This window comes from Pogona vitticeps, chromosome 2, assembly GCF_051106095.1.
Source record: "Pogona vitticeps strain Pit_001003342236 chromosome 2, PviZW2.1, whole genome shotgun sequence".
NCBI classification, from domain to species: Eukaryota; Metazoa; Chordata; class Lepidosauria; order Squamata; family Agamidae; genus Pogona; species Pogona vitticeps.
This window is the reverse complement of record NC_135784.1, coordinates 222,762,775-222,777,855: the sequence shown is the minus strand read 5'-3', so window position 1 is coordinate 222,777,855 and position 15,081 is coordinate 222,762,775. Positions and strand designations below refer to the sequence as shown.

At 40.3% G+C, this 15,081-nt stretch overlaps 1 protein-coding gene across 16 annotated transcripts in view; it reads left to right on the top strand.

The window, feature by feature from the left end:
• Positions 1-15,081, top strand: part of CCDC171 (coiled-coil domain containing 171) — a 273,713-nt gene that overhangs the window by 186,409 nt on the left and 72,223 nt on the right. For 13 of the 16 annotated variants that reach the window (XM_078384938.1, XM_020797528.3, XM_072992079.2 and 10 more), the window contains 2 exons: positions 4,659-4,804; positions 8,028-8,082. In XM_078384938.1, coding sequence (XP_078241064.1) covers positions 4,659-4,804; positions 8,028-8,082 — 201 coding nt within the window. Of the gene's footprint in view, positions 1-1,835; positions 1,952-4,658; positions 4,805-8,027; positions 8,083-8,752; positions 8,781-15,081 lie in introns of those variants that run through there. The other 3 variants (XM_078384941.1, XM_072992087.2, XM_078384942.1) reach the window with 2 other exon arrangements.

Sequence of the window (15,081 nt, the reverse complement as noted above, 5' to 3'; positions counted from 1 at the left end):
CAGGTACAGCAGCAAAAGGAGGGCTAATGAAATATGCAGCTGCCCAGAGAAAACTCATGTCTTCAGGTGCTGGAAACCAGATGCATAGTCAGCTAGTGCCATCTGTGGAGGTCTCCAACACCTGTGATTGGTGTAGCTGCAGTTGTGGTAGAGAGGCGCTGGAGTGAAGAACTATAAAATGCCTTCCCAGTCAAATCTGCTTTGCTGGAAATAACAAGGATTATTCATGGCGCTCCTGGTTCCAGACATCTTTGCTTTTGAGTCATTGAGCCGTGATCTGGCTTGTCTTTGACCCTGTCCATTTTTCACTCTCCCATAAGTGACTGCCTTTTGGTTTTTGTACTTGATTTTGATTCTTCAACTACTCTCTCTGAGGGACATGTAAACGCTCAGCCTTTTCAACATTTCTGTTTTTCAAGCTATAAGTGGCCTTGAATAGCATTGTTGGCAGTCCACTTGGCTAATTTTAACTGGTCTAGAACTAGCCTGGCTACAGTAGCCCATACTCTGGTAACACCTGAGATTGACTACTGTAGTGTATTTTACGCAAGACTGTCTTTGTAGACTGGGGTGTCCAACTTTGGTAAGACCAGGAGATAATTTCTCTGCTTCTATGATCATCCATGGGCTGTAGAGAGGCCAGAAATGCCAATAATAAAAATAAAAAATAAAAATAAAATAAGCAGCAATAAAGTTGAAATAGCTAGAAGTCTATTATCAGTTTTGAAAAATGAGTAATTTGTGTGTGTTCAGTGGTGTTCAGTGGTGCAGGGAGCAATCTATTTAAAAAGTGAGGTTTTTAGGAGGAACAGCTCGCTGTCTTCTGGGACTTGGCTTTTTTTTTAGACAGAAGTCTATGGGTGCAAAAATAGGCTTGAATAGGCCCACTTTGTTCACACAATTGTAGATAGTTAACAAACTTCATTTGGTTATAACAAACACCAACCAGGCTGTGATGGTCTGACTTTGATGGGCTGGTTGAGGAAACACATTATGGCAGCATTGAAAGAGCTGCACTTGCTTTATCTGTGTTTCTAAGTAGTATTCAAAGAACAGGTACTTTCGTTAAAGCTTCAAATAGCTTTGCATCCAAGTATTGGAAGTACTGTATCTCCATTTTCAGCTCACTTAAACAGTGAAAAAATATTTTGAAGCTCTCCTTCAGCCTCCTCCTGAGATAATGAAAGCAGCGATCACCTGCCTTTCTCAGTATTTCTACCCTGCCTGTAGAATTTCCTCCTAATAAATCCTGACACAGAAAGTATTTCCATTGCTTGGGTTTTACTTGGTTCTTACTTTTACTTCCTCAGCTTTAGAATGTATCATAATGTATTGAGACTTTTAGAAAAATTGCACACTTGAATTATACACACCTTCTTTTTATTTTATTATATTTGTATTGTATTTTTCCCCTGATTCTGTAAATCATCCCAAAAGGAACTTTGAAGAATTTTTATTTTTAAATACATAAATATTTGAGCGACAATGAATAATATACCCAGATGGCCCCTTCATGCAAAACTCAGTTTAGTGATTTACTAATCCAGTACAGTTGCATTGACCTACATAGATAACCGTAGGAGCAGGTATAGCTCAGTAGTAGAGCATATACAGTGTCTTCTACATACTGTAGAACATCCCAGTTTCAATCTCTAGGTAGAATGAGGAAAGAGACCTGCCCAGAACCTGGCAGCCCTGCTGCCACTTATTCTTGGCTGAGCTTGAAGGATCAGTGATCAGGCATAGTATGTTTGTTTTGGTGTATCTTCATAGGCAGGCAAATATTTTTTATTTTACTTATTCTGTTTATTTATATATTTCCTTTCCCCCCATAGGTGTGTTATTATTAATAGAACATCTTCTACGTCTTGGCTCAGTTTTGTGCCACACCAGGTTTAATAGGATTTCTTTGGGGTGTATTTCATAGAAAAAGGAAGATTGTGTTGGCAATTAACTTTCAATACTTATTGATAATGGCATCCAAAGAGGTAACAGAGGTAGGCTCTTTAAGCATTACCTATCTGTTTGAAACAACAACTTAGCATGCTGTATTTACCTGTTCACCACTGATGTGCAGTTCAAGCATGCCAACATCTAATTAAAGAAGAATACCTGTACAGATGATCATACTTTTTTTTTTTGCCTTCTCTTGACTCCCCTTTGCATGATCAGCGGTGCAACTGGCCATAAACGTAATTTTACAACCAGTGCAAGATATGGTAGGTGAATTTAAGCCTGAAGGAGGGTGGAGAATGCTCACATGATCAACACCATATCATTAGACAACATCATTTCTGTTCATTAAGCTCTGTACATGGTAGCTACAGTGGGGTCTCTACTTAAGAACTTAATCCGTATTGGAAGGTGGTTCTCAAGTTGAAAAGTTCTTATGTTGAATCTGCATTTCCCATAGGAATGCATTGAAAACCATTTAATCCGTATCTGCTCTTTTCCGTCCATAGAAACTACAGTGGAACCTCTACTTAAGAACTTAATCCGTTTTGGAATGGTGTTCTTAAGTTGAAACGTTCTTAAGTTGAAGCAAAATTTCCCATAGGAATGGACTGAAAACCAATTAATCCGTTCTGGATGTTTTTTGTTATGTAGAGGTGCGCTCGTACATTGAAGCATTAGTTCCCATAGGAACTAATGCAAAGCTGGTTAATATGTACTCTACCACTAGGGGGAGATTTTTTTTTTTAACCTAAGATGACCTAAGGTTAAAAAAAGAGCAGGAAAGGTTTTTTTTCCTGTTCTTATCTTGGATTTCTGTTCTCAAGTAGAAGCAAAATTTAGCAAATGGAGCTGTTCTTAAGTTGGATTGTTCTTAAGTAGGGACGTTCTTAAGTAGAGACCCCACTGTATTGGAAAAACTACCAGTCTCACAGCTCTTTGTAGTTTCCGTAGGGCTTGGCAAGTTCTAATTTCCTTTTGCAGTGACTGCAGAAAAGAATATGCTGGGCCTCAGATATGTTTGTTGAAACTCTTCTAGGGACTTTTTTTTCTTTTGCTAGGGGTGCCAGAATTCTGCCTGGGTGAATTCCTGGTAGTTGTAATAAAAAAAAAAATCCAAGCCTTCACTTTAGCCTGTTGAGAGCTAATTTCTCTGTACATTCCCAAAAGGGACTTTCATATCTTAAGATATGTGCCAGAGTTTCTATGTACAGCTATATGTAGGCAAAGAATCTCAGAATCAAACTCAGTGCCATTCTATATCCCCTCCTCCTGCCCGCAGCATAACGGCACATAAAGATCACATTATGAACATTGTATAAAATGTGCTGGAAAATCATTCTTTTACTATTCTCTCCCCCCCCCCCCAATACTACTACCAACACAAGCAATTTCCTATCCTTTTGTCATCAAAATCAGCACAGACCATCTGCAAAAAGATATATACTGTTAATGTTATTAGATCTGTTGAGATATTTTCTGATTTTAACTATCAAATCTACTTCCTGCCCCAACCCCAATTTCTGCTTATATGCAATTTGCCCAATTTACCATTAGCACAAAGCTGTAACTACAGCTCTGTAAGAACTCAGAGGTTGTTCTGCATGGATCACTTGAATTTTCATGACACGGGTTGAGTGTACTTGTTCAGCATGTTCAACTTATTTTCCAGGTTTCTGTATCTCAATGTTTCACATCCTCTGGTGGAAGATGTTAGGTAAAGATGCAAAAGGTTCTGTAGATATTTAAAATCCTTGGCTCCATCGTGCAGGTCATAAGAGTTTAAGCTGTGAATTGAGAACTGATCTTAGCAAATCATTAATTTTTGAAAATGTTACCTAGGAGCAAACAGTGTTAAGGTACAATTGTAGTCTGTTTATGAATGGTGTAATATTTTACCTTCTGGAGAATTGTGTGTATTCCATCCATTTAATTTTCTATGTGAAGCATTTAAAACTAGAGTATAGATTAGGAACCCTCTCTGAAGAGGCAGAAACCATGCAAGAAATTCTGAAATTCAGAAGTTATTTGATCGAATTGAAACACATGATTGTTTGCAAGTTTGATGTCATTGTTAGTGTATTGAATACACTATAACAATGACATATAACAAATAAGAACTCTAAGATGAATTGTTGTTTTTCCATTGTGTTTCTTCTGGTCTTCTCCCTTCTGGGTAGTAATTTATAATACTTTTTAATTCCTTCCATGATTTCAAATGCTTTCGATTTTTTCCCCCCTGTGGGAGGGTCCTTTTGTGCTCATGTCCTGCTTGTGGGCTTCCCATAGGCATGTTGCTGGCCGTGGCAGGAGCTTACAATGCTGGACTGCATCATCCTTTTATTTGATCCAATGTAGCTTGGATGTTCTCATCTTGCACATCTCGAATTCTTCATCTTAAAGTGTTTATGTTTTAAGTACTGTAAGTCACAGGATAACTTACTTCTGGCATAACACCTGTGGCATCCATGATGACCGTTAAGGTCAGGGTGGTTTTGTTTGTTTGTTTGTTTTTTCTGCAAGGGTTGTAAATGTACAATACACAGGATGTGTTTAAGAAAGGTAAATATGTACTATTTGTATTAGAAAATAGCCTCAGTCTATTTCACAGTCAGTCTGTATTTCTCTTTGTTTAATAGCCTATGGCATAAATTGAAGTTAATTATCGGAGCTGACAAGTAACTCTGTTTTCTGTCTGCTCTCAGAGTCTCTCCGAGGCAAAGATGGAGCTGAGAAGAAAAGATCAATCTCTGCGTCAGCTCAATAGACATCTTACCCAGCTGGAGCAGGACAAGCGTCGACTGGAAGTGAGCATCCGTGATGCAGAGAGTGCCCTCCGCATGGCAGCAAAGTGAGCACTGGGGCCTTGGGGAGATCACTTGAAACAGACAAAAGATCAATTCTTACTTTCATGCAAAGGGTTTTAGTCCTGGATAATGCAGTGCTTGAAAACAAAAGTACAGCTGCCTCCCTTTGAAATGTTAGTGAAAGATCCTCTTAAAGAAAGCGAACTTAGTTCAACATACTAATGGCCCATTTCAATCATCTTGGAGTCCACGGAGGGGCAGGCTTTAGCACAAGCAGCACACCTTCTCCTACTGTGTAGGTGCTTGAGCTCCTAGCTAACAGGCTCAGGTTGAGTGAGCCCTTCCTAGAAAAATGTCCTTGATAGAGTACAGGTGGTAGATTAGGGCAGGAGATAGCTAAGCAGATTTCACTGCAAACATATTACAGATTTCCAAAAGCAGGGAAATAAAGTACAACAAAAGTGTAGTCATACGTGTCTGTGCAGAGCTTGGAAAGGTTACTCTTTTGGACTATAATGCCCAGAGTGCTTCATCTATGCTCATATTCTCACCTCCTCTCTGAAGTGATCAGCTGTGGGGAGAGGCAGGGAAACACCAGCGGGACTATGTCTGTGATTGGCACCACAACGCCACTAGTGCCAGGCACATGCATGCAGAGGAATCCAGTAAGTGCAATGGGCTGGTACGGTGGGTGGGGAAGGACCACCTGGACACCAATGCCAGCAGGCTTCGTATTTGTATCCCTAGGGAAACAAATATGAAGCTCCTCTGTCTAATATTGACCAATAGCTAAGAATGGTAGGAGAGGGAAAAAGCACAGAAGCAAAAATACTTGACACCACGTTGCCTTGCTAAAATCAATAGCAATAGGTCCTGGATGTAGACAATGTCACTTGTGCACCAATACATACAGCATCTGTCTTATGTCAATCTGTGTGACCTTCTCCATCCCGTCCTCTATGTAGTGCTGCATCAACCCAGACTGCATATGCAGAGGGGGAAATGACGACAACACTTTTCATGCCTCCACCTGCTGGCACATAGACAAACTAACCTATGCATTGTCAGGCGCCCTCCCCAGAGCACAAGATTGCTTCAAGCCCATGTAGAGAGGAATAGACAGAATGTCATTTGCCTTTACAACATATAGCAGAGGAAACAAAGTTAACGAATTCCAAAGGTGAAATGTGGTGTTGTTCCATAGCTGTGAATTGTAGGCTGTACACAGAAGAAAGTGACTGTGGACACACAAAACATGCAATATGACAGAGAAAGAAGAAGAAGATGAGTATCCTCCAAAAGCTTTCTAGGGATAGCTGTGCTTCTATTTCCTTACTAAATTTAAGTATTGTCATTTCCTCCAGGTAGCTGAGAATGGTTTTACAAGCATTTATTCCGGGTTTTTATTTTAATTTTTTAATTTTTATTATTTGGCATAACTCCCTGTGACAGATGGGATTGGGGGATAGCAACTGGCCAAAGATTTCTAGGAATGGCTGAATACTCTCCCTGATTGCCCTGAAAATCTTGAGAATGTCCCTTACAGCAGGGGTCCCTAGCCTCCGGTCCACAGCCTGCTACTGGTCCATAGCCTTCGCAGGACCAGGCCATGAAGACAGATCTCCTGCCCCTGCGTGCAGAGGCCCGCCCACCCACACACATGGGTGCCCCGCCCACCCGCATGTGCGCGAGTGCACCCTGCTCACCCATGAACCTGCCACTCCTTGTGCAGGAACACGAGCGTGCCACACCCACCCGTGCAGCCATATGAGTGCACCATGCCTACCCACATGAATGCACCACACCCACTTGCAAGCTGGGGGGTGCCCTGCCCCCTGTGCATGGACCCCATGCCCTCAGCCGGTCTGCGGTTCAGAAAAGGTTGGGGACCACTGCCTTACAGGATCTCAAAAAGGGTTATAAATATTTTCAATGAATATTTCTAAGCAATGTGATCACTTCCATCAACCACTAGTTCCTTTCTCTGTTTATGAAGAAAACTCACAACTAGAGGCAGAGGTAAATCTTAGTGCAATCCTCCCTGCTCACAAGATTGTGGAGGACTACATGGCCTAGTATCCTGCAGCCAGCGGACACAGATGCTGTGCTAGCTAGGGGATTCTGATAGTTGTCATGCAACAAAACAATGTTTCCAAGTTTTGTTGTTGACAGATTAAGAAGCCACTCTGTATGCCTTCCTGACAAGAGACTATGAACTGCAATCATAGTTGAGGGCTCTGTTTTCAGAATCATTGTGGGATTGTTAATACTTGTTTATCCTTGGGAATGATATAGGATCTGGAGATAGGATGGCCTGTCCTCTCCACTATTGATGTCCCGTTCTTGAAACAGTCAAGGTTTTTCAAATGTTGATTGCAAACGGCATGCTGGCTTGGGTTTTTGTGGGTGCAGTGATCCAAAAAGTCACTTTTCTGAACTCTGTGCTGCTTCTGTACAACTGTGTCAGGGAAGCTGGGGTGTCCTAGTTACTTAAAGTTTTCTGCTAGTTTGGCACTTCTCTGTCTGTGTGTTCTCTACTGCTGTGGCAGTACTGCAATTTTATTTTCTCTCCTCAGTGTGTTTTGTTCCTATTGGTTTGATTCAAAACTTCCCTCAGCCAGAGTAAAGAAATACTTAGAAGTTTGTTAACAAATCCCAGAAAAACTCAAAACCCATTTAATATTGTCCAGTGTGGCATCCAAGTATTAGCTACCACAGCAGAAATATGCAAACATTTATTCATCAAACAGGCATCTACCAGAAGCACCATATACTTCACCTTAAGTTAGCTGAAGAATAAATGAAATTGCATTGAAGTTCTTCAAGGAAAACAAATCTAATGTGGTTGGTAGAGCTAACGTATTGATACAGCACTAGAGATGGGGTATTCGTATACGAATACGACTATCCCTGCACAGGTGGAAATAACAAGGGTCTAGCCCATGGGGTTAGACTGTCACTTACAATTTCACCGCTGCTGCCGGCTCCACAGCGGCTTCCTGTTGTGCTGTTCTCCGCAATGAATTAGCCACTCTCCGACCTAGCAGAGAGGCTTGTCATCCCACCTCCCGCCAGGACTGGCTAATCGACTGCGGACAACGGTGCAATAGGAAGGCACTGCGGAGAGTCTGGCCCCCTCGTTATTTCCACCTGTGTGGGGATATTCGTATACAAATACGAATACCTCCATCTCTATACAGCGCTAATAGTGAGTGCAAACATGAAAACTAATCTCTATTGTGGGCCCTTTCCCCCTTCATTCAACAGAGACAAAGAATTAATTGCCAGTCAGATGAAATCTGTGGAATCTACCCTGCAGAATGTAAGTAATATTCTTACCATGCTCTCCACTGCCACACTTTCAAAATGACTTTTCCTCTTGAATGCTGTAGTAAGTTTCAAAATAACCTGTAATATCTGTGACATTAATATCAAAATATCTGTTTAAAATATGCACAATTTTCTATATGGAAAATAATTTAATTGTGGAAACACTAATATGCTTTTGCTAATAATACAGTGGCTAAAATCCTCGTCCATAACATCATCAGTTTCAGTGGTTTCTTGGAAATAAAACATTTCCATTAGCCATCCACATCACTATCAATGATCTGAGGAATACATCAGTAACATCTCGGTTTCTAAACTAAAGCTAGTCATTAATTGAGTGACCCTCAGCAAATAGATTTTTCCCTTTATTTCAACCATAAGGCAATTTCTTTAAAGAAAAAAAAAATGCCCCTAGTGGGACTGAAAATATCACAATGTAATCAGAAGCTCAGAGTGAACTATTGTTGGAAATTTTCTCTTCTTTCTCTGTTGCTCTCTCTTTTACTATGCATTAATCTTGTTTTTAATTCATTCTAATGGTTTTTAATATTTCAAATATTTTTATTGCTTGAACATTTTTATCTCCTGCTTTTTGTGTGTGTTTGTTTTTAAGTTTTAAGGGGTTAGAAATATTTTTCGTTAATTTCTCTTTTTTTTATTAGAAACATTCTTGAATCCCCAGGAAGAAAGGTGGGCTATAAATGCTTTAAAATAAAAAAGTGTGCATGTGTGCATGTGTGTTCTTCCCTTTTCTGTATTTGATGGATTGTATTTTAAATTACTTATCAGAGCAGACACAGAATATGTGATGCAGTTTCTTCTGTAAAATAGATAAAATAAATATTATATATGGTTGTTGCTTTCTTGTGAGCAGTCTAGAAAATCAAGCTAGAAAGGTAACTGCTAGTCTAAAATATTAATGCATGCTATGCGCTTGCCTTTTTTTTAATGACAGTGGGAGAGCACTGCCACATAAATTTAGAGAGAGAAGAGTTTGCTTGTAAGATCTTCTTCTGCGAAAATAGGCCTGTATTTGCTGCAATAGTATTTAGACATGGTACTCATGTTCTACGCACAAAATTAACATGCCTTGTTTACAGTCTGGGGTCTTAATAAAGATGATAGCAGGGTTTTCTTTCTTCCTGTGTATATTAGAAATTAGACAATCAGCCAATTGGAAAAGACACACAAGCATTTATTTATTTATGTATTTATGTATTTATTTATTTATTTATTTATTTATTTATTTAATATCATGCCTATCTGGTCTTGCGACCACTCTAGGCAGCTTCCAACACATAAAAACAACATATCAATATAGCAAAAAGAAAAAATAAACAATTTCTTCAAGATGGGAGGAAAATAACGGAAGAAAAATGAAGAAGGAAAAGTTAAGTATTAACTGGAGGGAAGGCCTGCTTAAACATCCAAGTTTTTAATTGGTTTTTAAAAATACCCAGTGAAGGGCCCATCCGAATCTCTGGAGAAAGGTTGTTCCAGAAGCGAGGAGCCACTGCCGAGAAGGCCCGGTTTCTTGTTTTTTCCTTCCGGGCCTCCCTCGGTTTCAGGCTCCTCAGCCTCACCTCCTGACTCGATCGGGTGATACGGGTAGATCTTGGTGGGAGTAGGTGTTCCGTCAAATATTGAGGCCCTAAACCGTTTAGGGCTTTATACGTAAGCATCAAAACTTTGAAGTCATGGTCGACGGTATCAAAGGCCACCGAGATGTCGAGGAGGACCAACAGAGACATTTTACCCCTGTCAGCCTCCCTCAACAAGTCATCATACAGGACGATCAATGCCGTTTCTATACCGTGGCGCAGCCTGAAGCCCGACTGAAATGGATCCAGAGTATCTGTTTCATCCAAATGAGCCTGAAGCTGATCAGCCACCACCCTCTCGACCACTTTGCTGACGAAAGAAACATTGGCGACAGGCCTATAATTGCCAATTTTGTCCGCCGCCAAATAAGTTTCTTCCATATGGGTCTAATGAGTGTCTCCTTGAGGGCAGGAGGAACTCTGCCCTCAGGGAAAGACCCATTAATTATTGCTGTGGCCCATTCTGTTGTTAAAGGCCTGGCTACTTTGATTAGCCAGGCCGGGCAAGGGTCAAGAGAGGAGGTGGTGGCACAACGGTGGTCAAGCACTTTGTCTACAGTGTCCGGCATCACAGGCTGAAAGAGATCAAGAGTCACCGGGCAAGACTGAGCACTGGACGTCTCAGCTTGACTCACTGTATTTAAAAAAGGAGAGAGGTCCTGGCGGATGGCCTCCACTTTAGATTTTAAAAATGTTGCAAATTGGTCTGGTGAGAGACTAGGGGGAGACCCATTACTCAGACCAATTCCGGATAGGTCGTGCACTATACGGAATAACTCCGCCTGCTTATTTGAAGCTTTCCTAATCCGGTTAGCGAAGTATACATGACTGGCAGCCTTTACCTTAGTCAGGTAAAGGTTAGTTGCGACCCTGACAGCTATCCAATTATATAATCCGTCGGGTTCTTCCTCCACTTGTGCTCTAGCCTTCTCCTAAGCTGTTTCATCGCTCGAGGGTCCTGGTTAAACCAGGGTGCTGGCCGACCTCTGCGTTGGAGAGGGTGTTTAGGCACGATCGTGTCTACAGCTCTGGTGGCAGCAGTAAACCAGCCATCAACCAGAGCCTTAACAGGAGTGCTATCCAGGTCAACCGTAATACCTCTCATTGCATTCTGGAATCCTGCTGGATCCAGTAGCCTTCGAGGGCGGACCATAGAAATAGATCCGTGCTCCCTGCAAGGGGGAATAGCCACAGAGATGTTACATTTATTAGGTGGTGATCTGACCATGACAAGGGGACCGACACAAGGTCAGTCACCATCAGACCACACTCCCTCCAATTAATTGAAAAAACAGGTCTAGTATATGACCACCCACGTGAGTGGGGCCTTTAACATGTTGGGACATGTTCAAGGAAGCCATGGTTTCCAAGAACTCAAGAGCCGGCCCAGAAATCTCTGCCTCCGCGTGAACGTTGAAATCACCCAGAACCAACGGCTCTGGGGATCTCAACAATGCCGCGGAGACAAAGTCCACCAGCTCCGGTAGGGAAATGGCTGAGTCGCGGGGAGCACAGTAACCCAGCAAGATCCCAATACCTTCCCTAGCCCCTATCGACACGTGGAGAGCATTGCTGAATTAATCTGAAAATGGTCCTTGTTTTGGAAAACTATTGTTTTGGTTATGGGGCTAGAAACAAATTTATGGTCCAATGGTTGCCTCCATAAGTTCTTAAACTAGAACTTCTCTAATTTTTAAATTGGGAGGCCCGAGTGGGACTGTTTGGAAGTTTAAGGATGCCGGTAGCCCCATTTTGGTCCCTGGGGTCTGCATACAGAATAAAACATATTACTTTGGCAAAAATCCGGTTGCTCAATGGACACTGAGGGATTTGGTGAGTCAACCCATCCATAAGTTCCATTGATTCAAATAGCCCTACCCCAGTTTTAACTTACTTTAGCATAGCAAGATGCAGTTAGAGTAGGTCCATTTGAATCAGTGGATCTTATGAAGGCGTTAACTCACTAGTTTCTTATTGATTCATTTGGCCTATTCTAGTGTGATTTACTATGCTAAGCAACAGGATTTTGGCAAAAATAATATATTTTAACTTCTGCACGAGCCCCCAGGGGCTCAAATGTGGCCGCCAGCACCCTTGAGTTTCCAAACGCTTCCACTCCCTCCTCCCCAAGATTTGTTTTTAATTTTTTGGATATGAAATAAGGTCAGTAAGTCCCTTTTTATCTTCTAAGGGGTGTGTGGGCAAAATTTGCCATGTTTTGACAGCTCCCACCACAAACTTAATTAAAAAAATTTACACACATATATTGGTCCTAGTTGATTTCAGTAGTCCATGAAATATTTGTGAATTTCGTTGTATGGGTATACTGTGTATATACTTACAATGTATCCGATCCGGTATCTGATCAAGAGTTTGCTTTTCCACTGTGCCTCCTGGAAGCAGAAACAGCCTCCCTTGGGCAACTTGCCCCAGAAGAAGGGAATGGTAAACCACTTCCGGAGACTCGCTACCTAGAAAACTTTGAAAAGTTATTTGATGACACATTATTATTATTATTATTATTATTATTATTATTATTATTATTATTATTATTATTATTATTATTATTATTATTATTATTATTATTATTATTATTATTATTATTATTATTATTATTATTATTATTAATGCAATGGGGGAGATCATTGTCGGAGTGGGTGTGTCCTTCTCCTGACTAGATATTGCCCACACCTGTTTCTTAAATAGTCAACTGAAGGGGAGCTTTTTAAAAGTTTCATTTTAGCTCCCTTCCCTTCTTCTTTGCTTCTGACCCTGCATTTCTTCATGTCTTTCTCCCCTGCCTAGAATTTCAGTTTACCGTTGACTCATTTTTTCCTTTGGGCAGGAAATAAAACTGTGCACCTGGAGACAGCTTGAATGATTTTTCTTTGATTATATGTCACTAGTATCTGGATGGTGGGAGAAGGTTTCTTAGGGACCCAGGAGTTGGGCCTCCAAGAGACACGTATCCTATACTTTTGCCAAAGGTTGAGCCTGGCTACACATCACAGTCATCACATCCATCACATAAAAAGTGGGCTCTGGTGGTTGAATCTAAGGACTCATTCTTGATAGAGAGAGATAAGGAGGTGTAGTTGGTTGTTGGGCTGTGATTTCTAGTTATCTCTTGCTTATCTCTTTTCCTCTCCTCAGCTACTTGAGAATATAAGTTACCAAATGCCTTTAAAGTTCATCAGAGTCTGCAGTAGGTTTTTTTATGTGGTGAGTGTAATGTGTAGCTAGATTCTAAATAAATTTGACAATAAGATCGTGTGTCAACCAGTCCCTGCCTTTTCTGAAAGCTACATTTTGAAATAACTTTATGTAACCTAAAGTTACTCAGTACTTGGCTATTGTGCTATATCAAAAACTAGTATATATTTTCCAGCTGCTTTGTTAAGAAAGAAGAGTTCTCCTGTTCATGAGTAGGATTAAAATGGGGAGGGGAACTTTTAAGTTCCTCTCCCCATGTTTCTGCATCCCTTTTAGACCTTCATATCTTGAGCAGAAAAAATTGAAAAGGAGTCTCTAAATGTTTTCATTTGAATTGTTAACATAGCTCCCATGATTGGAAATTTTGCCTTGTCAGGCTCCGTGTGTGAAGGTCTATAATACAGCCAGGCACTCAGGAAAGTCCTCTTTCTCACGTTAGTCCTATATAACCCTACCAATATGTACACCTACACCTATATCACTATCTGTAGCTATAACTATATACCTGCACAGGACCAAGGACAACTCCAAATATGGCCATATTAACTCCAGGGAAAAAGTTTATAGCCTAGTGCAGTTGCTGCATTAATATCCATTTTGTGCCAGCAATGTGCTTGGCACCATACTGAGTCTTGAAGCAATACCAAGAGCTTGTGTCATCTGCTGTGTGAATATTGATAAACCAGGAGATTGGGATTAATGAAGCTTGAGTAATAGGTTTTCTGCTGCATTTAGATTTTTGATAATATGGCCAAGGAACTTTTATTTCCTTGAATATGCTCTGGGCATCCTCAGTACAACTCACTTCATTCCAGTCTGGTGTAAATCCTAGCCATGGAATACAGTATCTTTCCTTTTTGTACATTCAAAATTTCGAAGGCTGTGACTTAGCTTTTGCTTTGAGCTGGAAATGCAGAATGTACTGGTCTCAGATGCACTGAGAATCTGAGGCTGTTATTGTATGTACTGTACCTATTCTTGGCTTTTGTCTATCAACCTGTCATAAGTGAAACGGACCAGTAGGCACATCTTAGAAGTCAACAGGAAAACAATAAGGATTTTTAAATGTTTTTAAAATTGTTTGTCATAAAGAAATTACAGTGAAAAATGACTCATGCCATTTTGATCTTAATAAGATCTTGGCATCGTGCACAGAAGAACAGTGGCTATAGAAAATGTAAAAATCAAATTGAACTCCACTATTGCCTTTCAGTTATTCTTCTTACTATTGATCTGTGCAACTATTTTGCCAGTGTCTTAACAAATCTTTTTTATTTTGTTTTTGATACCTTAATAACCTGACTTTCTTGATCCATGTTCCTGAAGATCAGTTGTGCAGGACATACAGGTGTTAGCACAGCTGGCTCACTGATGACATCTCTGTCCATATAGCTATCTAGTGTGTCATCACTCATATTGTTCAGTGTCATTCTGACCTAGCCAAGCTAAAAATGGTACTCCAGCTCAAGAGGGATTTAAAAACCTTGACAAACTAACGATAAGACATTGCAGAATGTCATATCCATGTGTTTAACTGTTTTCTGCTTAGGCATATCTAAGTAACAAATGCCAGAACCTGTCTGTCATTATCTTTGGGGTAACTTGAAGATTTTTTTTCTTTAAATATATGTTCATGTGTATATTTTGCCTTAAGTAAGGAAACAACCTTGTGTGGAGTGCTGTGAAATTACTTAATGTGTTCACCATTATTTTCTCCAGACATGGGTTCACTTCTAGCCCAAGGTCAATGAAATCTATTCGTAAGGGACATATTATTGCACACATCCCACAGATACAGAACCACTTTGGCATAGTCATTACTGTTTGCATAAAAGGACCTGGAGCAAATTAATTTTTCATTCTGCTACATTTGAGGAGTTTTGGGTTTTGTGGGGGTTTTTTTGTTTCTATGCTAGAGAATTTTCAGAATTTTATACTATACTGAACTTTTTGTTACTGTAATATAATATACTATTCTTCTTAACTGAAATATTTAATGCAGTTCCACAGCTATGATTCTATACATGTGTCTACCCAGAGGTAAGCCCACTGCATTCAATGGGACTTACCCCCAAGTATGCATGTAGAGGATCTCGCAGCCTTTTTTTCTTTTAAAAACTCTATTAATATTAGAATGCTATAATTTAAAAAATGAATTTGGCTAAGTCTAATATAAG